At 41.7% G+C, this 24,341-nt stretch overlaps 1 protein-coding gene across 1 annotated transcript in view; it reads right to left on the reverse strand.

Annotated features, from left to right (window-relative positions):
- Positions 1 to 18,982, reverse strand: part of LOC310930779 (spondin-1-like) — a gene marked incomplete at its 5' end in the record, with an annotated part of 123,902 nt that extends 104,920 nt beyond the window's left edge. The window contains 2 exons of the mRNA XM_083893823.1: positions 12,205 to 12,311; positions 18,757 to 18,982. Coding sequence (XP_083749949.1) covers positions 12,205 to 12,311; positions 18,757 to 18,982 — 333 coding nt within the window. The remainder of the gene's footprint in view (positions 1 to 12,204; positions 12,312 to 18,756) is intronic.
- Between the last annotated feature and the right edge of the window lie 5,359 nt (positions 18,983 to 24,341).

Genomic DNA, 24,341 nt, shown 5'->3' on the forward strand with positions numbered 1-24,341 from the left:
TATCTCTACTTGACAGTGATCAATGTATTTGACCATTTTGTGTGGTTATAGATAGATAGATAGATAGATAGATAGATAGATAGATAGATAGATAGATAGATAGATAGATAGATAGATAGATAGATAGATAGATAGATAGATAGATAGATAATATGGACCATATATGGAAAGATATGACAGATAAAATATGATCCCACCTGTAGTTTAGTGAATAAGCAACAGAGCGTTGACTCTGGTTTTGTTCGTTAAAATCCACTTCCTGCCACAGTTTTGAGAGCTTTAATTCTCTGCAAAGGTCACGACGTCAGCGAGTTAAAGTTTCCGCGAGCAGCGAAGCTCATATCTGTCAAACCCGAGGTGTTTGTGTGAGTCCATGCAGACGAGATTCATAAGTGGACCGTCACTCTGTCCCTGGTGTAAAGGGACAAAATAAGTTTGGTGAGGTGGAATTCTGTGAAATCTGTCACGTCCTTTCTTCTTTTCTCCTCCTCGCTGTTTTTCCTGTCTGAAAGCTTTGGTGTTAATGGGAGTTTGGCGCTGTTGAGCCTGTCACCTCGACTTGAGAGGACAATCAGGGAGCACACGAGGCGACCCCGTAGCTACACGTCCGCCGAGCTAAAGAGAAATTTCTTATGACTCATGGATATGTAGCATATTGTGTTTCAAGTTCTACTTTTTAATTGGTTATTTGGTGCCGCAAATCACCATTAAAGGCACCATATGTACGAATGTGGCCAAAAACAGTTACTACATTCAAATTCAAAATACAGAGGTTTCGTTTTCTGACATAACTGGCAACCCATGGTTGCTCTGCAGTTGAGACTCTACTGACTGCAATGATTGGTAGACGGCGGTAGGTGGCGCCACATGCCAAAACATGATTTCAAAACATAAACATGATTTGCAGTCTGCAAAATATTTTTTTAATGCAAATATTTTGTCTGTACTGTTGTTGTTGGTGAGTTCAGTTTGTTATATGAACATTATTCCTGTGTCTCTGTGACATATTAGGAGGATTGTATGGCCAGTTGCTTTAGATTTATTACATAATGCATCTTTAGCTGCAATAATTTTAATAATCGTGTATGAAGCACACACACTTACACACACAAACATGGAGGTTAGCAAGCATGACGCAGCATTAATTATGAAAAATCGAAACAGGATACGAACGTCAACCAGTCTTCGACATTATACAATCATAAAATCCTTCGATTGATGTTTTAATAAGTATTATTGACTGTATCATCTGCATAAATCTCACGGTATTTGACTACGATAATCCCGAGTGAACTAAGCTAGCAGCTGAGTTAGCGGATTTGTACGTTCCTTTGCAGTCTACGGTGTTTATAGAATCAGAAACACATCCACCGCTGTTTCTCAGATGCTTTAGTGTCGGTGTTGTCTGTGTCGCTACCATAAATCCGTAAAATGTGGCTACTTCCCGTTACCGCTTCGCTAAAGACACTTGTCGTTGCCACCCGCTAATACAAAATAACAAAAGAACAGACCCTTAACCTGACCTCAAATGTGTATTTTCTTAAGAATATCTACTAAAAAATGTTCTTTAGTTTTATTGACAACCAAACAAACTGTTGCAAAGCTGCTTTAAAAGGAAGTAGCTTGTGTCGACAGGAAGTAGCCCCACTCGCACATGTGTAGCACCAATCAGGTTTCTGGAAAGTTGACTGTCCACCCTCTCCTGGACGACTTGGTAATAACCTCTGATAGTCTAATGCACTTTTAGGTTGATTTTTGTTAGAACTTGTGAACTTAGCACTGTGTGGCTATACGGAATAAACAGTGCATTAATGTGACATGTTTTAATTTTTAATCATATTATTTAATGAAACACCAGGTTGTGTACCATTTGCAGTATTGGTTTTGTGAAACTCTCTTTGTTAAATAAGCAAAACTGGTACAGAAACAGAAATATCTCTAAATTAATTGATATAAAATCAGAAATTTAAGCAAATCAAGACCTTGGCTGAGTCCTTTGTACTGTATTATTTTAAACAGAGACATTTAAAAAACATACAATTTATATACTGATGCAGTTCTACAATTAGGCTACGTTTACACGAGCTGGATATTTTTAAAAACGGATATTTTCTTCCCTCTGTTTTCCAAAATAACTTTGTGCACACATCATCGTTTTCAAAAGAGTTTCCATTTATATTAACCCGCATAAATAAGCTGTCGAGAGCCATCATAACTACGCCAAGCCTGCAGGTGGCAGTGTAGGAAGAAGGAGAAAGCCATACAAGCCAATGAGAATCCATATTGACAACAACAACAACAACAACAACGACTGACCTCTGACCCTCGATGTACGGAGGTAACTGTTCAAGTGACAGAAGCGATGATCGCAACATTCTAAAATTGTCACCAGACAAAAACCTCATTCTCAAAGTTCTCCCACCTGACAGCAGTCCACCGAGGTCGGACCCAAAACCGGCGATGCTGACGGTGACGCCGTCTGGCTCACCTCCAAGCGCTAACACCGCTCTGCTCCTCTACCTAATATAGGAGCTGTATTTGCAAATGCAAACATGTAAAGATGATCATAACCAAATGTAAAAAGGTCGCATTTTTGCAGCGTAGATTGCCTAAAACTCACTTTTTCTCAGTTTTCCTAAATTTGCAGTTCCAGAGTTTTTACAAAGAATCGTTTTCGGAGGCAAAATCGCCGTTTGTGTGTAAACAAAAGGCACAAACGTAGGGGAAAGTCTCCGTTTCTAAAAATAACCGTGCTAGTGTAATAGTAGTCTGAAAAAAAACGGTGGAAAAAGGTGGAAAAAGTACTAAAATATTGCACTCAAGTAAAAGTACCATTACTTTGATGAAATATTACTCAAGTAGAAGTAAAAGTAGTCATCTGAATATGTACTCAAGTAGAAGTAAAAAGTAGTTAATTTGAAATGTACTTTAAGTAAAAGTCGCCCGGCGCGACACAGGATATGATGTCACTTTTGGCCACGCCCTCTATGTTCACGCACCAGTGCTGGTGATAATCACATCATCATTCGTCTGGTTCTGGTGTATATTTTCCCCCTGTAGATCTTTATTGTGCCGAATTTTTATTTTTTACTCAGTAACGGATAGGATTTATAAAGTAACTAAGTACAATACTTGAGTCAATACGTACTCAAGTAAAATACAAAATCCTGATTTTAAATTGTACTTAAAAAATACAAAATACACAAATAAAGTATTCAATAGAGTAACTTGAGTAAATGTATATCGTTACTTTCCACCTGGTCGTATTTATGTCAATACACGCTCTCAAATGTTGCACACTGGACTTCCTGTGCAGCAACGATGTGTGTAAAAGCACTGAAAGTCAATTTCTATTAAAGCTTTTTTTTATTATTATTACATCGATTTACAAAAAAAAGCCTGAAACAATCTGTCAAATCTCTGCAGGAACTCGTTTTCTTCTGAGATACTCGAGGAGAAGAATCAGAAACAAGACCTCTCCACTCACAGTCCTGATGCATTATGTATTTAACCAGACATAATCAGCACAAATTACACATTACGTATTCAAACCTCAAGCGTGTGAGCGACGGGCTCGTCAGGCATAAAAAATCAAATGTGTGTGAACTCTTTTCTGGCACCACTGGAAGTTTTTTCTATTTTTTTTACATTTGTTCTTACAAGCTGCTGCTAATGAGAAACCAGAGAAGCGAGATGTGATGCAGAGAGGATCTATTCTTATACTCCGAGTGACAATAATCACAAAAAGGATCACATCTGAGCGCCCTGTATACGCGAAAACGAGTTTAGGAGAATCTGGAAAAAAAAAGTTATGTGTCGTAAAAATCAGCGTTTTATGAGCCTTAAAATAGAATTTTTGAAATGCACGAGATATCGGCAGAAATGTGACATATTTATTGCAAAAAGCCTCCTCTCGTACAGCATGCATACAATTATTGTATGGAGCGATCTGTTTATTCAACAAAAAGAGAAGTGCGACAAATAACCAGCGTACCTGTGTACTGCGTATGTGTGCCTCTGTTTTTTTTAAGTTTAGCGTTACTTTAGAGATCGGGCATCACGTAAACACGTGTCTTTTTCCGGTCACTCGCCATGGAACGCGTCATGCGTTAACGTTAGCGTATAAACCAAACTTTTGTTGGGCTGTAACAGTAACTGTGACCATTCAAACCGAAAAAACACGAGCAAAAAAATTGGCAATTTTATTGTTGTTTTGTTTTACCTTCTTCTATTTCTGTGGCAGTGCTACAGCGCCACATACAGGCCAGACATATAATACGATAGCATTTAGGACCAATCCACACAGAAACCAAAAGGTAAACTATTTAGTTTTTCTGTGAACACGGCAAAGTCTTCATCCGCGCAAAACGCAAAACCCAAAACGACCGACTCTACGCGGCGTAGTACATATGCCAGGCCTGTACGTGGCGCTGCAGCGCTGCTACAACAAAACCGAAGAGGAAGAGAGACAAGAGACGGAATAATAAAGAAAGTCAGAGCGACTACGGGAAAATATATAAATATATAAGTTAGCTTGAAGCAAACAAACCTAAACGATGGCTAAATGCGGTTTCCATGTGGATAAAACACTTTTTTGAGGCGTTTTGTGCGTTTGAAGACATTATGGAAAACTTTTTAAAGTTCTGTTTGTGTGTAGATAATAAGGCCTGCACATACGGTCGCCACCATCACAGCACAACACACCCTCTAAGCTCTGCTTTGCTTTACATAATTGCCGCCATCTTAAACTTACGACCTCGCCGCTGCACTTTAAACCGATTGGGTTTGTTTATCCTTGGCTCAACTCAGAACACACACACACACACACACACACACACACACACACACACACACACACACCAGGATAATCTGTGCAAAGAAAAAAAGGGAAGACGGATAAATATCCCATGTCTGCTCGTCTCACTCCTCTTATCCAAACACGTTTGTCGTCCCTGAGCAATAACACAATGTTGGCCTGGATAAATACGACCCGTGTTACCCACGGTAACGCGCGAGGCGGCTGGGAAAACACACACACACACACACACACACACACACACACACACACACACACACACACACACACACACACACACACACACACACACACACACACACACACACACACACACACACACACGGGTGCGACGGCTCCTCGCACAGATGCTCGCTCTCCGAGGCCCGACGCATTAACACAGAAGGCGTTTAACGGGTAACGAGGACGAAGAAGAGCACGTTATTGCCTGAGGAGGTGAAAAACAAACACAATGAGCGCTGACTTTTTCGTCTTAGTGAAGCAGCGGCGGCGGCGACAGACGGGCACATTCCAGGACAGCTGCCAGAAAAAAGAAGTAGTCGCGTTTTTTGTTTGGTTTCGGTTCCTTATCCTCCACACACACACACACACACACACACACACACACACACACACAATAGCAATCATGATGCTGCAAAACAGACTTGTGGAAATGAAGCTGTCGAGGAAAACGAATCAGCGCTGTGCTACGACTTCCTTTTAAATAAGTATGATAACGCGCACGTCGCTGATAAAAAATAAATAAGTGTCTTAAAAGTAATAATTCCAACAGCTCAATTTTCCTTTTAGTCAACATAAAAAGTTGACGGCATAACAACGATGACAACAGCAAATACCGTGCACACACCAATTCCCCCCCCATCTAAACAGACAGTAAAGACCTTTTCTTGGCACTTTCACTGAGGTTATGTCGCGTTATTGCACTTTTAGGGAGTTTTTACGAGGTAGTGACACAAAATCAGCACTAATTGCGTTGTGTGTGTGTGTTCTGTGCTGAGAGCCAACACCAGGCAGCATATTCTGACTTTATAGTGAAGTTTGTAAAAAAAAAGGCTCACACTTCCTGCACCGAAGCCCATTCATAAATTCAGCGTTTTAAGCTCGTGGGTGAAAACTTAAGCGTCTGTTTGATTTCAACATGCTGAGATGTAAAATCTGTGATTTTCTCTGTGGACATTGGAACAAAGGAGGGAAACTGGGTCAACAGAGCGACACGGAATTCATTTTTCCGGGTGCAACAGCGCTGACTAATCACGTTTCCACCGGCTCAACTCGTCTCGGCTAAGTTGTGTTTCCACTAGCATAAAGGCCACGTTATACTTCTCCGACCCCTCGAGCCTCCATAGTTCTCCGTCGCGGTGCCGGATACGCACTGCAATTTCCCACCCGATCAGTAGGGGTCGCTACGCAAGGTTGTTGTGCCTCTTGCTACAGTGAGCATTGGCGTCCGAGAGAGAAAGACTGTTGTTGTTGTTGTTGCAGCTGAATAATGTTAACCCTTTAACACACCTAGACACCTGTTTGTGTTTTTGACTTTTTCTTTTTAGCATATCTTTTTCATTTTTTCATGCATATTGTTCAAAATTTGCCAGGTTGTGTATTTTTGGGTGCTTTAAAAAAATTTCACGTGATTTATTTTTTTGTCCATTCTAAACAACGTTAACAAAAATAGTCACGTTAACACACCTTTGCACCAAAATGTGCTTATTGAAACCCATTCAAATCACTATTTTTGATCCTGCTCAAATATAAAGTAAAAACATGAAATAAAATGAGGTGCATCACGACTAAACCTGGCAATTTAAGGGTTAAAAATATAAAAAAAATATATTAATATTTGATATGTATGGAAAGAAGGGATGCTGGTCTAAAACCTAAAAAAAAAATAAAAAAAAAATACAGATGTATACTATTTTTATAGCTGTGTACTTTATGAGCACCATTTGGTGTGCTCGGTGTAACTGGCAGGTAACTTTTTTAAAGGCGCATCTGAGATCTAAGGGTTAAAACAGTGGCCGTTTCTCACTTTGCAGTTTTAAGATAATTTGCGGCGAGAAATTGGCCATTTAGAGTCTGAACATGTGATTTGTGTATTAAGATATGACGTATTTATAGGTGCGCACAGTGGCCGGAACACAGCAGATCAGTCGGCCTGTCCTGAGGACCAATCGCAGCCCTTGCCGTCTCCGTTGTCCCTTGACGGAGTGACGGAAAAATATTCCCGTGCAGCCGGAAACAACGGAGAGGCTCTCCGACAGCCTCTCGGGCAACCTGGAGGGGTCTCCATAACCTACATAGAGCACTTAGCACGCAGTATAAATTGTACTTTACGGCCGGCCACTGGTTATTTCAGGCTTTGTTGTCACAGGAAGAGATGTCCAACACAAGAATCAAAGCCGAACAATGCCGAACTGTAAACCAGTTAAAACGACTTCACAATCCTAAAAAACGCGGCTTAATCTCCAACAATAACAAGGGGAAATGTCTAAAATCTCAATATTTAACAGTGGAGTCTGGTGTATTTCGGGACAGCGACTGCTAATGGCGAAATGACTGAACAAATAGTTTTGAACTGATTCTAGTGATTCAGTTACACTGAAAACACGTCACTAGTCACTCATTTGTGTGTTTGTGCAGCCGTGCAGTGTTGTGTAGGTACTATTTTGTAGTGGAAAACCAACCTAAGCCATGCCAAGTCAAGGCGAGCTGGGACCATAAGAGTGATATGAAGTAGTGAAAATACACTACGGTTCAAAAGTTTGGGCTCACCTATACAATTTTTGTGTTTTCCATTAAAAGTCACAATTTTATTCATCACAACAGTTGCAAAATGAATAGAAAATATAGTCAAGACATTGACAAGATTAGAAATAATGATTTTTATTCCAAATAATAATTGCACAAGGGTTTTCTAATCATCCAATAGCCTTCTAACGCCATTAACAAGCACAATTTACTATTAGAACACTGGAAATGGGCCTCTATACACCTATGTACATATTCCATTAAAAACCAGACGTTTAGAGCTAGAATAGTTGTTTACCACATTAACAATGTAAAGAGTGGAATTATGATTAATTTAATGTTACATTCATTGAAAAAATGAATTGAACTTTTGAACGGTAGTGTATTCCGCGAACACGTCACAGACTCAGATTTGTAAAGTGAATCTTTCGTTTAGTGCTTTTACGTTTTCAGTCAAAACAAACATCTGCAGGCTGCTCTCGATACAACAGAAGCAGAACAAACTCTGTGTCTGTGCGTTTTTTATGAAAATAAATCATGACCTCTTTTAAGATCTTTTTCTGTCTGTAAAGACCCACGGAGACTCCGTCCAATTTTGGAGTGAATTCAATTTTTCCACTTTTTCATAGCCAGTATTGGCAGAGATGTGGTCTCTCCTTTCCACATTTGTTGATAACTTTTTTTTATTGTTATTATTATTGTTGCACCCCCAGAAGTTCTTTATGCGCTCTTGAACTTTTGAACCTGAAAGCTCGATGTGTGCTGCTCGAGGAGGAAAGTAAGCACCGAGCCCCGGCGACGTCTTCTCCTGATCGCTAATATAACCAGGAAATAAAGAATGGCGTCTCTAATCAATGGAAATCATTCCTAAATTAATTCCATGACCCATAATTGAATCCACACTCAGGAATGCAACGCTGTGCCCGGCGGGTTTTTTTTTCTAAAACGAGACGGTGTTTTGACGTCTCCAGAGGCTCTAATCGCTTTCCGTGCGTGGATGAAAGTGTCAGTTACGACTGTCAGTTACAGAGCTAACAGCGTCTGAAGGATCTGCCAATATGTCTTAAACAGATTGTAAAAGCAGACTTGTCAAATTCAATTTTTTTGTCTGTTTGAGTTCCTGCTCGCCGCTCGGCCCTGCGGCCTCAGTCTCACTGCAGACTCTGCTCAGACTCAAAGACCTTTTATTACCGTTTGTTTTGCGTCAAGCAGGAAATCAACGACAGCAGGACAACTTTGAACTTTGAGATTGTGGATTTGGACACGTTTGGGCCAATTCCAATTCTATCCTAACCCTCAATCTTAACTGGCCCTCGAAACCCAGTGTTGAGGGTTATTTTGTCACTTAGAAATGGGACACCCCTTAAATGCAGTTACGTCTTCAGACTGCGGGGGGCAGAATACCGCGAAAGAAAAAAAGAAGAAGAAGAACACATTTACATCAGGATTATTTATTACGATCCGTTTGTCAGTCAAGTTATTAGGTTGTCAGTTAGTTATAAGATGATACTCATACAAATACCACAACCACAGACATATTCAGCTGACAGTTACCACACACCACGGGTTATTGAAAAGTAAACCATAGCAAACGATCGTGTGTCCGCACCGGCTATTGACAAAAGATCGTAAAATAAAAATAAATGTTACGCAACAATGACGTCAGTAATCCATAATATGGGCCCTGAACTAAGATAATACAATGGTTTTCATCATTTTTATATCTCTATTAAAAAAAAATAAAAAAATACTTCATTTGTAACGTACTTCTTTGTTATGTCAAAACACGCAATGCATTCTGGGTAGCCCTTGCTCCCAAGGGTGGTCTCGGAAAATCTCAATATTGAGGGCGATACAGCCCTTAAACTTGCCCCTCAACTTAATTTTTCTGAGAATCAGGACAGCACTTGCACTAGAGGGAGCACACATTTTTGAGATTGAGGGTTAAGAAGGAATTGGAATTCACCCCAAAAGTTGAATAAGAGCTGAAAACTAACCAGTGAAGTCGCCCCTATTCACTATAACCTTACTACCACGGTGTCATCATCTGAAGAAGCCTGAATCCCACATCCAATTTTTATGATTTAAACCTCAAAAGTGACCCCGCTGACCTCCACTCAATCACAAGTCTGTCATTTTTTTGCGGTTGTTGGGCGTTTTCTTTCCTGAATGCAGCAGGTTGCAGCAGGTTGGAGATCCCTCCCTCCAGGGTGGAGTCCGGTTCCTACTCTGGTTCCTCATCGGGCCTCATTAAGGAAGCTGTCCTTAGGTTGTTTTCACACCTAATAATCTGCTGGACGTTTGGGGACTTGGTTCATTTGGGGGTTGCAACATTCATCCGGTCTGAGTTTACGGTTTGGGGTTTTTGTGCAAACAAACTTGGGTTCAATCAAGAACGGATTTTAAGATCTACAGGAGCAACCAGTCTCTGCCATATTTTCTACATCTCTAGCTTGGTGATCAGGTCAATCCTTGTCAGCTCCTATGCAACGTTGCTTCTTGCATATACCACTCAACTTGTAGCCCCGAGTTAATTCCTCGAATCCTGGAAGTGACGACTAGTCCTGGACAATCCCTCAGATCCGCCGGCCGATCGCATACCAAAACCATACTGTTTCAATAAACCTTTTTATCGAGTCCACTAAAAGTAAACTTAAACTTAGTTTGGACAAAGCCAAAATCCTACTCTGCTTCTCAGACAACACCACGCTGAAGTCTGTCTCATAACCCTGTGCACAAAGAGGACGACTCTCCATAGTCTTGAAGGGAACAAGGAGGTTTGGCTGTGATTAGAAGTAGCGCAGATGCCAAAGTTAGGCACCCGCAAATGTGTGCTGCGAGTTGGGTAGGTAGTAGCTACAGATCATATAAAAGAGTCCATGACGTACTAGATGAATGACATTTCTGGATTTTAAACTTATTTCGGAAACAAAGTCAACAGCGGTTTTATTTCCTGGTGATGATTGAAAGTGCAAAGCTCTCTCTCCTTCTGAAGTCTGGCCTTTATAGCCCAAATAATGGTCTTTATAGTCCAAATGACGACTCAGGGAGTGACGCTAAGATGGTTGGCCTTAAAAGGACTTTATTCAAACCCATTGTTCATATACGAAGGAACAAGTATCTTTCACCCCTTTTTCAATATGGAAAAACCCCCCAAGGATAGTAGACATAAGACAGAACAGGTGATTTACTGGAAACAGGTTTTTTTTTGGTGTTTCTTGATTTCTAAAGATATTTTTGGACAAAGTGTGTGTTTTATTTCCTGGTGATTACTGGAAGTACATTTGCACCATTTATCTCCCTCCTCCTGTCTGGCCTTTATAACCCAAAAATAAGGTGCTGAGGAGTGTTGCTAATTTGACTGTGGCACGGTAAGAAACTGCTTCAAGGACTCTGCTCAAGCCCACTCATGAATGACTGTTCAACTACAAAGGAAGTATGTTTTTTTTAACCCCTTCATTTACAATGGGTTGCTAAGGGTTGTTTGAAAGAACCACCGACGTACGTCATGGAACCAGGTTTTCTTCGGCCAACTCTAAAGACGTCTCTGGACAAATGAGTACGTTTTGAGTATTTTTATTTCCGATTTGCCGCGCACTCAAATTCGCAGTCCTTTTCAGACCAAAAATAATTGGATAATTGCTCAGGAGTTGTTGCTAATGTAGCTGTGGCATGGCCAGACTTGCCTCAAGGACTTGAATGGGTTAGGGTTAGTTACAATGGGTCGCTAAGGTTAGTTTGAAAGAACCACTGACGTCACGGATTTCAAACACATTTTCACAAGAGCATTTTCATATCCTGGTGATGATTGAAAGTGCATTCGCGGCTCACGCTTCCCCCCTTTTTCAGACCAAAATAATTGCTCGGGAGTGCTGGAAATGTGGGCCGCGGCGCGGCGAGACTCGCCCGTGAGGAGTCTATTCATGAAACACAGAGAAGCGTACGTTTCTTTCACCCATTCATCAATGAAAACCTCCGCAGATAACTGTGAGAGCCTAATGTTACTGTTTGAAGTGCAGACAGAGAAGCTCCTCAGATAAAGGAGACTGGAGGGGAAGAATGATTTAGCTCAATCTAAATATACGACGGCGACGGCGTTAGCGTCGAATCTCAGCAAACACCGGAGGTCTGGTGAATAAACCTTCTCCTGGCTACATGAAAGCAGCCTCCTGCTCTGTTTGGTAAGAGTCTGTGTTTGTGTTTCTACTGAGCGGGGAGGTAATTGACAGAGTCTGCCTCTCTCCTCAGGAGCTCTGCGCTGCTCTGTGGGAGCTGTTACTACTGAACCAGACGTTTCACATCGCTCTCCAACTTTCTCTGATCATCTCTTTCCTCTCCGTGTCCTCACACGTCCTCTTTCTTCTGCTGGAGGAAATATCTCCTACTTAGCGGGCGGAATGAATGCCATATCCGCTTCATCCTGGGAGAGGGTGAAGTGCAGCAACCAAAGAGGCGACGAGAATTGCTTTTTCCTTCCTTCAATCGTGAAGGGGGAGCTGAGGTGCACTCGTCAGCGACACCCCCACGTTAACCTCCACAGTTAAGTCGACTCCCGTGTGCATCAACGCATGCAAATGAGATCATCTGTTCTGCAAAACTTTATCTCAGGTGGCTCGGAGCAGTCGACGCCTGCGCGTCCTTACCTGGAACTGTCCGGCGTAGTCGTCGTCCGTGGTGCCCTCTCTGCCCTCCTTCAGCGCGATGAGCGTGAAACCTCTAAAATAATTGGGGCTGGCTGCCAGGAGGACCACTGTGGAGAAGGACAGAAGGAAGTGTGTGATTACTACACAGAGATTCTCAATACGTAGGGAAAGTCTGGATGGAAGAACTGAGCCGTTTCTTGCTATATGCGGACTATGCAGCTGCATATGGCCCCACAGCCACCAGGGGGCCCCCAAACTGCAAGTTCAGACTCATATTTTATTATATTTTTGAGAATTAAAAGTACCTGTCTTTATTTGCATGTATTGGATGCATTCATTATGCATATATTTGCAAAGCATGCAGGTGTTTGTGGGGTAATCAGAAAAAGCTAGGAATCTCTACCTCGAGTTTGAAAAAAATAGGGGCCCCCAAATAGTATCTCACATAGGGCCCCCAAAGCTAGAAACGGCCCTGCATTCGAATCACTCATACCGACTCCACAGTGCACCCAAGGCAAATCAATTGTAACGGCAGACTATCGATGTACAAATCTGTGTTGGTAGAATGTTTGAAATAAAACCAACCTTGTAATTTGAAGGATTTATGTCTCAGCAGCAGCGCGTCAGTGGCGGACTGATTCCGCTGCTGCTCAGAAAGTAGTCCCTCAAAAATTCATGCGATGCGACGTTAGTTTTGTTTCAAATATTATTCTATCAACACAGATATGTACATCGATAGTCTGCTGTTACAATTGATTTGCCTCGGGTGGAGTCGGTATGAGTGTTTCTAATGCCATGCTAACTGGTACCATTGACTTGCGCTAGCCATAGCACCAGCGAACTCGGCAACTAGAAGAACTGAATGAAATTTCTTGAAAACGTCTCCAGACGTCTCCATCACACCGGCTGAGTTGGAAAATAGGTCTTATGTCCAAAATTCCAAACTATCACTTTAAGTTATGTGGTTAAAAAACGAAGAATTAACATTTGGAATTTCCAACCCTCTCCATCGGGTTGTTACGTATCAGACAAGTTCTTGAAAATGTGGGTTCACTGAGCGAAAACACGGTGACTTGTATGGGATAAAACTCAGCAACTCAACAAAACATTTAAACCAACACCGTTCCATCCACTATTTTTCGTTTCACCCCGACCCGTCTAGGCAGATGGCCTCTAGTTCTACTTCAGAATGGTTGAAAAATGTTGATTCCCAACAGAAACCACTACTTGACTCGAGTGCAAAACGTTATGAGGTTACAAATCGAGGTTCAAATCGGTTCAAATCGGTTCAAATCCAACCTCGCCAGCATGACATGACAAGCAAACTGCCCAATGTATCTCCACTTTACAACGGTTGAGAATCAGTAAAACAACAGCAACTCAACCAAACATTTAAACCTACAAGACTTGGTTGACATGAAGCAGCGCAGCATGTTTGACTGCTTTAGTAAAGCTAACCTTTCTGCCACGTCCATGACTTACAGCCTCCAAGTTCTGGCACTGACAAGGAGAAATTCAAATGAAAGCTAACACCCATCATGATTATTATAATCACCCGTTAGCGTCACTTTTAAGCGTTATTTTCTTCAGTAACTGTTTCAACCGTTTCGAACGCTGTTACCGTTACTATAAAATGTCTTTCTTTCTTGACCGCATACGTAATGCAGATTGGCTAAAGTGGAATAAAATGTTCTGCTAAGCTAATCAGACGCAGAGCTGGGTGTTTTCTGTTTGTCCTTCGTTAAACATATTTAATATTCACTTTTAATTGAGCATGAAAATGGGGGGGGGGGGGGAAGTCAATAGTTGCTTTCCCATTCACCCCAACCTGTCTAGGCAGATGGCCACTAGCCTCTAGTGCAGGGGTGTCAAACTCATTTTCACTGAGGGCCACATCAGCATAATGGTTACCCTCAAAGGGCCAGATGTAACTGTCATACAGAATAAATGTAACTAAATGTAACCAAATGTAATGTGAAATAAAGATGACTACTACGTAGCATATTAGCTAAATAACTTTCTATAGTTATTACTTATTCAATTTCACTCGTTGCATGATGCATATACAATGAGACACTGCGATTTAGTGGCAGGATGCCGTCACTTTGTGGGTCACACAATCGCCATGCATTGTGGGAAATGTAGTTCATGGTCAACGCACGCTTTAAAGCAGCACGGACCTATTTTAACACAGATTTTTAAGACAAAATTAATCACTTGCGGGCCACATAAAATGACGTGGCGGTCCACATCTGGCCCCCGGGCCTTGAGTTTGACACGTGCTCTAGTGCTTGTGTGAACTGTTGGGTTTCTCTATGTACAGTTCCTTGAGATAGTGTATGTTGTATATGTTGTATATTAATATCAATAAGCAGCTCTAACCCTAACCTTCTGGAATGAATAAAACTCCATGCAGCATCTCTACCTTTCAGAACAGCAGCTTTGAAACGACACATCAGGGTCAAGGTGTGTGTGTGTGTGTGTGTGTGTGTGTGTGTGTGTGTGTGTGTGTGTGTGTGTGTGTGTGTGTGTGTGTGTGTGTGTGTGTGTGACACATGTGCGTCGCCTCCACATATAGAAGCTGCACATCAGTGCGATGTGGAGGAGTGAGCTGAGCTGTGAGCACACACAGGCTTACCCTGGAATTAGAAAAGAGGCTGTAAATCTCTCAGTGTGTGTGTGTGGGGGGGGGGGGATTGGGGGGGGGCAGGGGGCCCCACATAATGAGATGTGACTGGAGTTTTATGCAGCTCACCGCTGCCGTGCCCTCACCTCGCATTTTCCTCACCAGCTCATTTATCTCCAAACTTACCCCCCGTCAATATTATTCTCCCTCCTCTTTATGTCTTTTTTTGGGGAAAAAGTTGACGCTGAAGTTGAGAAAATCAGTTGAACGTGGTTTTAGTTTCTTCGCGCGAAAGAACGACAAATTGATTCGCGTCGTAACGAGGTTGAGTTATTCTGCCACGTATATATTTTTTTTTCCCACAGGGCACAGATGCTTCTGATGACACTAACGTCGTCTCTGAGGGGAAAAAGTGTCATAACCATCATTTTTTTCTTTGTTCTACAGTGATAAAGCAGGAAGTCCCTGTGGATGTGAAAGCTGTCTGTCACTTAGCGCGAACGGGGAGGTTCTCAAAGTGGGATCCAGAGACACCCGAGTGTCCACGACCCACAGATTAGGGGTCTGCAAGGTCATTAGGAATTGATGGTAAACTGATGTCTGTAAGCAAGAGCACAGGTGAGGGAAAACTCACTGAAATTGGAAAACGAGTGCAAAATCTACTTTTGTCTGGTGTTTGTTATGATTTGGACAGAAAAAAGCAAAGGAAAAATTATTTCTTTGCATGTTTTAGCAAACATCCTGCTCCAAAAACACCTCATTCAAATCAATGGTCAGCGTTATCAGGCTTCTGCAGAGCTTGATGATGCTGAACTTTTGTCAATTTTTTTTCAAATAATTTATTGTTTTAACTTTTGTTAAAACATTTTTTTTTCAAATTGAATTACTTTTGTCAAAGTCAATTTACTATATATATATATATATATATTTCAAAAAAATGTCATGTTTCAACTTTTGTTCGAAACATTTTTTTCAAAAATAAATAATTTTAAAAAGTCAATTAAAAAAAGTTATATTTAAATTTTTGTCAATTTTAAAAAAAAGTTTAAACTTTTGCTCAAATTTTTTTTATTATTATTTAATCTTTCAACCTTTGTCAATTTAAACAAAATGTTATATTTAAATTTTCCAAAAATGTAATGTTTCAACTTTTGTCAAAAAAAATTCAAAAAATTTAATGTTTTAACTTTTGTTCAAATTGTATTTTTCATAAATGTATTGTTTCAACTTCTGTTTAAAAAGAAAATGAATAACAATAATTTAATGTTTCAACTTTTGCCCATTTTCTTTTTCAAAAATGTAATGTTTCATCTGAATCAGGTGTGTTGGAGCAGGGCAACATCTAAAACATGGCAGGGCAGTGTTCCCTGAGGACCAGGGTTGGGAAACACTACCTTAAAGGGTTAAATTCGGGACTTGAATTCTGCCGAAACAGCTCACTTATCCTCTTCAGGTAGCCCACAGTGCTGTGTGAGTGAGAGGGGGCGTGGCTACAGTAGAGCCGCGAAAGCCAACATCTGCTTCTTTCACCGATATCTTTCGCGTTACTTATCCAAACAGCGTCAAACTTGGCACCGCACTTACTCGTGCCCGTAGCAAGACTTCTGTGAAGTTTGAAATCAATCAGATCATCGGTTTGAGAGATAATATACAGACGTTCCTGCAATTTACAGACAGACCTGTGGCTGCTTCCATGGACGGTGGTCGGCGTTTCTTCATGGATAAAGTGGAGATTATTGCTCTACACTGTCGTCATTCAGAAGTCATGGTCAACTATTACAGGCTGCGACTCTGTTCACAGTTCATTTTGTGAAGTTGAGGACATTGCAATCACATTTTTTTTTCATTGGAGAGAATTTTTGCAAAGAGACTCGTGCTGCAGTTTCAAAGCAGGTGAAGACTTTTTTTGCAGCATCAAGGATTTAAAAAAAATGACAGTATATTTATTAGTGTTAGGACTGTTATTTAGATTCATATGTTATAGATTCAGGGTGCCTTTATTTCAAAAGATCAGCCTGAATTCTTTTAACCCTTGATTTTTTATATTACTAGGTTTAAACGTACAGTTACTGTAAATACAGAGGGTCTAAGAATGTGCAATATGGAGTGTCTTATATCCTTTTTTTCAGCACAACCTAAGCAATCTTTAGCAATTATATAAACACACGTGGGGGGGTACTAAAAATGTTTAAAGGTGCATTATGTAATAAATCTAAAGCAACTGGCCATAAAATCCTCCAAATATGTCACAGAGACTCAGGAATAATGTTCATATAACAAACTGAACTCACCAACAACAACAGTACAGACAAAATATTTGCATTAAAAAAATATTTTGCAGACTGCAAATCATGTTTATGTTTTGAAATCATGTTTTGGCATGTGGCGCCACCTACCGCCGTCTACCAATCATTGCAGTCAGTAGAGTCTCAGCTGCCGAGCAACCACAGGTTTCCAGTTACGTCAGAAAACGAAACATAAAAGACCTCGGTATTTTGAATTTGAATGTAGTAACTGTTTTTGGCCACATTCTTACATATGGCGCCTTTAAATTAGGATTGAATTTGTGAAATTTGGAAATACGTCACAGTTGAAAGTTCACTTGGCTCGTTTTTATGAAGAAAAATAACAGAAACATTGTCTAATTCTGTGATTTCTGCAGAATTATTGCTACTTTATATCACTGCTAAAAAAATGTGATTTAAAATGAATTATAACTTCGACTCAAGAACACCAAAGAAAACGGTGGGAAAAAAACCGACATTAATCGCACAAAACAATCACAGCTAAAAGAATCACAAGGTACAATGATGTGATACATGGTCCACAATACCTGTGACAATGGACATGTTGTCATATATTGCAAATCACCACCTAATTTAACAGATTTCATTATTCCAAAAAATTGTACCTATAAGGAACCTCCATTCCTTATAGGTACAATTTTCTCCAAACTTCTCCAAAAAAAGAACAGAAAAGGTCCTTGGTGACTGATTAGCATTCAGCACTGGACAAAACTGTGAGAATATGATGTCACTGCCAAAAAGTTGGTTGATCTGGAGCTCGATGGCAGCATGAAGAATTTATGACAAGGTGACTTTTGATGGTCACACTCATTTCTGAGGCCTGTATTAAAACTACAGGACACTTGGTCTCATCAGTCTAAGGAGATGTGAAGGACTTTAACTCAATCCCATATGCTGATTTGACTTATTAATCCATAAAAAAGCTATAAAAATAAAGGTTTTATTGACTTATTTGAACTTTTCTCTGCGTTTTTTCGAGCAGAAGAAGAAGAAAAGACAGTAAAATGTTTCTATTTTTAAAAAGTGCTGAGTGTTAACATCTGTGTAGGACAAAGTTATAATTTATCTCTTTGTTTCTTTTATTCTGTCTTCTGCCAAAAAAAAAATCTACCGAAGCTGGACGGGGACTTCAGATTTGTAAGAGTCAGCTTTATCGGAGTCCACAATCTCTACAGGACCAGGTGTCTCCATGTGCTCCTAATGAGGCAGAAACATGGTTAAAGTTAGGATTAAGATTAAGTTTAGTGCAAATCCAGTGTCCTCAGAAGAACAGCTAAGGAAACCTGTGTTTGTGTGAGTGTGAGTGTGTGTGTGAGTGTACATGTCTTTAATAGGCTGTGAGGACACGTTTTTGACATACATTTCCGGCTGCTCCGCACAACCTTTAAGGACATTTTTGTTTTACAGTGAGAATTAGGGATTAGGTTAAATTAAGGGTTAGTTTTGGAATAAGGTTATTGGGTCCTCACTGACAACGCTGCACTAGAAAGTGTGTGTGTGTGTGTGTGTGTGTCCACAACCATTTCAAACCAAAACAAACAGTCCACATCTGTGCGCAAGTTTACGCACAGATTGCGCAAAAGAAACGAGGCGCCCCTAGACAGACAGACGGACTCTAACCTCTGTAGGTGTTGCCGGGTTGGTAGGTCTCCGGGTCTCCCTCCACCCGGAGCCTGAACTCGTGGTGCCCTTCCCTGCGGGTTCCCGGGGTCTGCGGCCGCAGGATCCGCCCGCAGTAGCCGTCCGACCTGCCGCCGGACGGCTCCTCCACGAAGGCGACGGCGTGGCACACGAAACTCGCGACGAAATAGTACTGCAAAAGCAGCAGATGCAAATACATTCCCATGTCGGAGGAGTGCGCGGAGAGAGTGTGTGCGTGTGTGTGTGTGTGTGTGTGGCAGTCCAATCAAGAATGAAGACAAATGAAGATCAGCCGCGCGTTCTCTCTCCAAACAACACGAACTCCAACCAAAGCAAAACTACTGCAGTCACAGTCACAGTCAGCGCCTGAGCTGAAGACAAGGAGACGGAGGCGAGTCCATCCTGGAGTGGAGAGAGCGCGTCTGAGGCGCACAGCAGCGGTGAAGAGGAGGAGGAGGAGGAGGAGCGCGGGGGTTCAAGCTGCTCCTGCTGCTCGTGCTGCTGTTTCCGGATCAGTTTAAATGTTGCTGCTCATAAAGAGTGAGAGAGTGAGAGCTGAACCAAAGCAAAACCAAATCACCGGGAGCTGGTGACGCGGCGAGGGGAAGAACCAGACTGAAGCTCCGCACTTTAAATGGCTCAGAGAGCCAGCCCTCCACACACACACGAACACGCACACACACACACACCGTATGGTTTCCGTGACTTCAGAGGACATTTCATTGACTCTAACCTTAACCCTAACTACTACTGACCTAACCCAATCTTAACCTAACCCATATGAAATATTCACTTAATTTTTTTGGCCCCATAACATGAGTGTGTAAACAGGTTTAGGTCCCCACAACAATGCGGAACACACACACAGGTTTGTGCTGCTAACCCCCGAAACCAAATCTTAACCCTTAAAGGAGAGACAGAAGACGAGGACCAGCCTCAATGTCCTCACTTTGCCCAAAAATGTCTTTGGTTCTCACGAAGATACACATACGAAACACACACACACACACACACACACACACACACACACACACACACACACACACACACACACACACAGGTTTGTGCTGCTATTGTTCTTAGGACACCATCACAAATAAACGAACACCCTAAACCAAATGTTAACCCTTAAAGAAGCGACAGAAGACGAGGACCAGCCACAATGTCCTCACTTTGCCCAACAATGTCTTTGGTCCTCACAAATATACACATACAAGAACACACACACACACACACACACAGGTTTTGACGCTACATTGTCGTGCACTCATGTGGAACAGCGTAAACAAAGTGTTATTACTAACCATCACCAGTTAATGTCCGACCCTAACCGTATAACCTAACCCTGAACCAGCTGCACAAAAAGCATGTTCCACCTCATTGGGACCAGGTTTTTGGTCTCTGTGAGGAGACACTGCCTCAGGGGGTGGGAGAAAAAATACAAATGTTGTAACCTGCTGTTCAAATGTCTCTGCACGGCTCAGTGTCTGACTGCACAGGAGCTGAGAGAGACCTCATGAAGTGACTTCAGGTCATTGCAAACTCAAAATGAGACGCTCAGTGACATTAAACTTACTCGAATAGAAGAGTGGTGATGTTAAAAGTCTGCTTTTAGTCAGACTAAGACAATAACTCGGTTTTATTAATGTCATGTAGTCCAACTAAAATCGAGCTGGTCTTAGTTGGACTAACATACATGGATAATGCGATTCACAGTCCGATTACTCCTGCATGTATACCCTTAGTCAGACTAACATGCATGGATATTTTGAGTCATAGTCCGATTACTCCTGTATGTATACGCTTAGTCGGACTAACATACCTGGATAATGGGAATCGTAGTCCGATTACACCTGCACGTATTATCTTAGTTGGACTTGCATACCTGGATAATCCGATTCATAGTCCGATTACCCCTGCATGTATACGCTTAATCGGGCTGGAGTCAGAGTTGGCGTTCTGCGTGGTGTTCTTTGTGTGTTTACTTGCATGTTAAAAGTCAGACTAAGACAATAATTCGGTTTTGTCAATGTCATGTCGTCCGACTTAAATTGACCTGGTCTTAGTCGGACTTACATACCTGGATAATGGGATTCTTAGTCCAATTACTCCTGCATGTATACGCTTAGTGGGACTAACATACCTGGATAATGGGATTCATAGTCAGATTACTCCTGCATGTATACGCTGAGTCGGACTGGAGTCAGACTTGGTGTTCTGTGCATGGACTACAATGTCTCTGACCCGGGAATAGAAGGAGACGACGTATATAAACTGTGATGGCGGCGAGTTGTCCGATTGCCCGTCTTAGTCAGACTATGGCCTGAACCCTTTTATGACATCATAAGATGGATATATTTTTGATTTTATGGCTGTAGACTTGTCAAAAATGATCAATGAGTGAGTTCTTCTGCTTTTTCCCTTTTACTTTTGGATATCTTGTCTGTGATTGGACGGTTGTTCCGCGGAACATCCTGAGGGCTACCGTAATGACAAGTGTATGGGGCACAGATAATTTTTCGGTCTAGGAGTTGTCGGTGATGAGTGTACAAGTAAACTGTACACGTACACATTTCTCATAACTCACTAGATTAAGTTTAAATTAACTTTATTAACTCGGATGTTACCAATTTAAGTCACTTTTGTCAACCTTTTTCTTTTCCAGTGTATGCTCTGTGATAACAGCCACAGTTTTACATACTGTGTTTTACACTCAGCTCCTTTAAGAGTAAACAAAGAACTTTTGTCATTTTCTGATCTTTGTTTCAAATGGCTTTGTTTCGCGGTGGAACAAAGGCCCGTCACTTTCTGAAAGTGTCATTTATAGCTTTCACTGGTGCCCGTTTTTGCATTTTTTTTAATACATATTGTTCACTGACTTTACGTCTTGCGTATCAAGCATTATGTCACGTCTGAGAGGGAGTAGGAGGAAGTCTAGACGGTTATATTCCGCCTCCGTCTCACAGGCTCAGAATCAATTAAACTGGACTCCAGTTGCAGCATCTGGTTAGAAACATGTATATTATTATTATTATTATTATTATTATTATTATTATTATTGATGAGCGGTTAATATCCAGACCAGGACATTGGTGTCAAATCAATATCAACATATTCATCCACACAGTGACCGTTGAATAACCACAGCCCCATTCAGAGACACAGGGACTCAAATTTCTGCTTATGAAGTTATGAATATAATGATATTCCTGGTTTGTCTCTTACACAGCTTGTAAAATATGAATTTAATTCATAAATAAGGAAGCACTAATATCAATACAGGCGCCGCGACCGTCTGTTATCTGGACGCCACAAATGATGATTAATTGATTCACTTCTCAACTTTGATCGATAATTTTTCCCATTTTTACGGAGTGAAAAAAAAAAAAAAAAAAAAAACTGTGCTCAGCTGCGGCGTCGTTCTTTATTTTATGAGATCATTTCCTCGTTGCTCGAAGGCACAGTTTTCTACATGGACATCTGGTGTGTGTGTGTGTGTGTGTGTGTGTGTGTGTGTGTGCGCGCATCATCTTTCCCTTGTAAACACACAGACCTTCAACTTCCACCATCGGAGGAGGAAGAGGATGTAGTTGCGTGTGCATCCAGCAGGTGTCGCCAGAGTATCTTTTCACCCTCAGGTTCTTTCTTTCCTCCTCCTCCTCCACATCTACTTAGTAAAATTGTCACTGGCCTCATCATCTCTTTACGCCTTTACTCTTCCATCTCCTCCACTTTTATTAGAGCGAAGAGGAGGAATTATGGAAATGTTGGAGAGGTTTAAGGTCTTGGTTTTTAAACGTGCCGCTGAGACTCGACTGAATCACTCGGTTGAAGTTTGACGACACTTTTTTTTTCTTCTCGTCCTGTTTGTCCTTCATTTATCTTCCGTCTCTGTCTGAATATCAGCATCTGATTAACAGCGGCTGGTTATTCAGAAAACGTCCGCCGTGGAAGAATTCGTGACATCTAATGGCGACGCGGAAGATTAGTCTTTGACGAGTTGCTTTCCAAAGTATGCCAGGGAACTACGGGTGGGAAACACTCACCACTTCCTTCTTTACTGGTCTAGAAGATTAGTTTGGGCTGCTGTGGAAACTGGAACTGATTTTTTTCCAGTAACAATGTGAAGTATGATGATTGATAAGCAAAAGAATACCAAATTAGTTTCCTTCTATGTGGAAGAGTAAGAGTCATATATATTTCTACTGGACTAAGGTGGTTTTCACACCTAATAGCCTCCGCTAAACTTGGTTCAAATGGGGGTTTCAACATTTTCAGCTGGTCCGAGTTTGTCTTTTGAATAACGTATTCCCCCTCCTCACCTGAGGCGGCGCTGTAGTCTGCTTTCTGCATTTGGTTTACTTGAAGAGAAGCAACAGTACATTTTTAGGCGCATCAGAGATCGCCAACCCCAAACCAACTGGACTTTACTTAAAGGGATAGTTCGGAATTTTGGACATGAGACCTTTTTTACAACTCAGCCGGTGTGATGGAGACGTCTGGAGACGTTTTCAAGAAATTTTATTCAGTTCTTCTAGTTGCCGAGTTCGCTGGTGCTATGGCTAGCGCAAGTCAATGGTATCAGCTAGCATGGCATTAGAAACACTCATACCGACTTCACAGTGCACCCGAGGCAAATCAATTGTAACGGCAGACTATCGATGTACATATCTGTGTTGATAGAATGTTTGAAATAAAACTAACCTTGCTGAGTTGGAAAATAGAACTTATGTTCAAAATTCCGAACAATCCCTTTAACTAAGGTTCGATTAAGAAGGAGCTGGTGTGAATGAATGCATCCTAAAGGCGGATTCCCACCGGGCGCCGATCGCTTCCATTCTAATCAATGTGAGCATTTCCACCGGGCGTGCTGCGGCGCGTCTCAGCAGCGTCCCAGAAACGGCTGGATGCGCCGCAGCGCTATCGATAGGCAGCAGCTCTATTTTTGCCGTTGCCGCTGCTGAGTCGCGCCAAGCTAAACAGAGCAGATCTCACCAGACAACAAATCCGACACAGAATCAAAGTAAAAGACTTCTGTCCCCCTTTCAAAATAAAACACAATACGCAGGTCATATAGCCTGTTACAACTTCACATCAACATTACGTCGTGACCGGTGCTGCCAGGTAATCAGTAAATTAATCAGAGCGTCTCAGAGAGTCATAATGTACAACGAGAGACTGATTGTTGAAGTGGAGAAACATAAAATCATTTATGACACCAGTTCAACAGTTCTTCCACGTCGGAGAATGAAAAGAAGCTGGGTTGTTGTTGTTGTTGTTGTTTCCTTTATACACACAGTCTATCGCGGGATCTCGCGAACTTGCGTCCGCTTAGGATTACCGCGTGATCTTCCGTGAATACCGCTGGCTCCCAAGGCACCATTGCGCTGCCGTAAAGCGCAACGGTGGGGATTGACGCCGGGCAGAGGACGAAGCAAAACCGCGCCGCTGACGTTCCACGGCTGTAATGCGCCAGGTGGAAATCCGCCTTAAGAGTCCATGTTGAGGGTCGCTGGCTCGAGTCCCTGCCAGGTCAAGGGCTGGTGTTACCCCTGAGCAAAGAA

The sequence above is a fragment of the Microchirus variegatus genome (assembly GCF_963457635.1).
Source record: "Microchirus variegatus genome assembly, chromosome: 8".
Lineage (NCBI taxonomy): Eukaryota > Metazoa > Chordata > Actinopteri > Pleuronectiformes > Soleidae > Microchirus > Microchirus variegatus.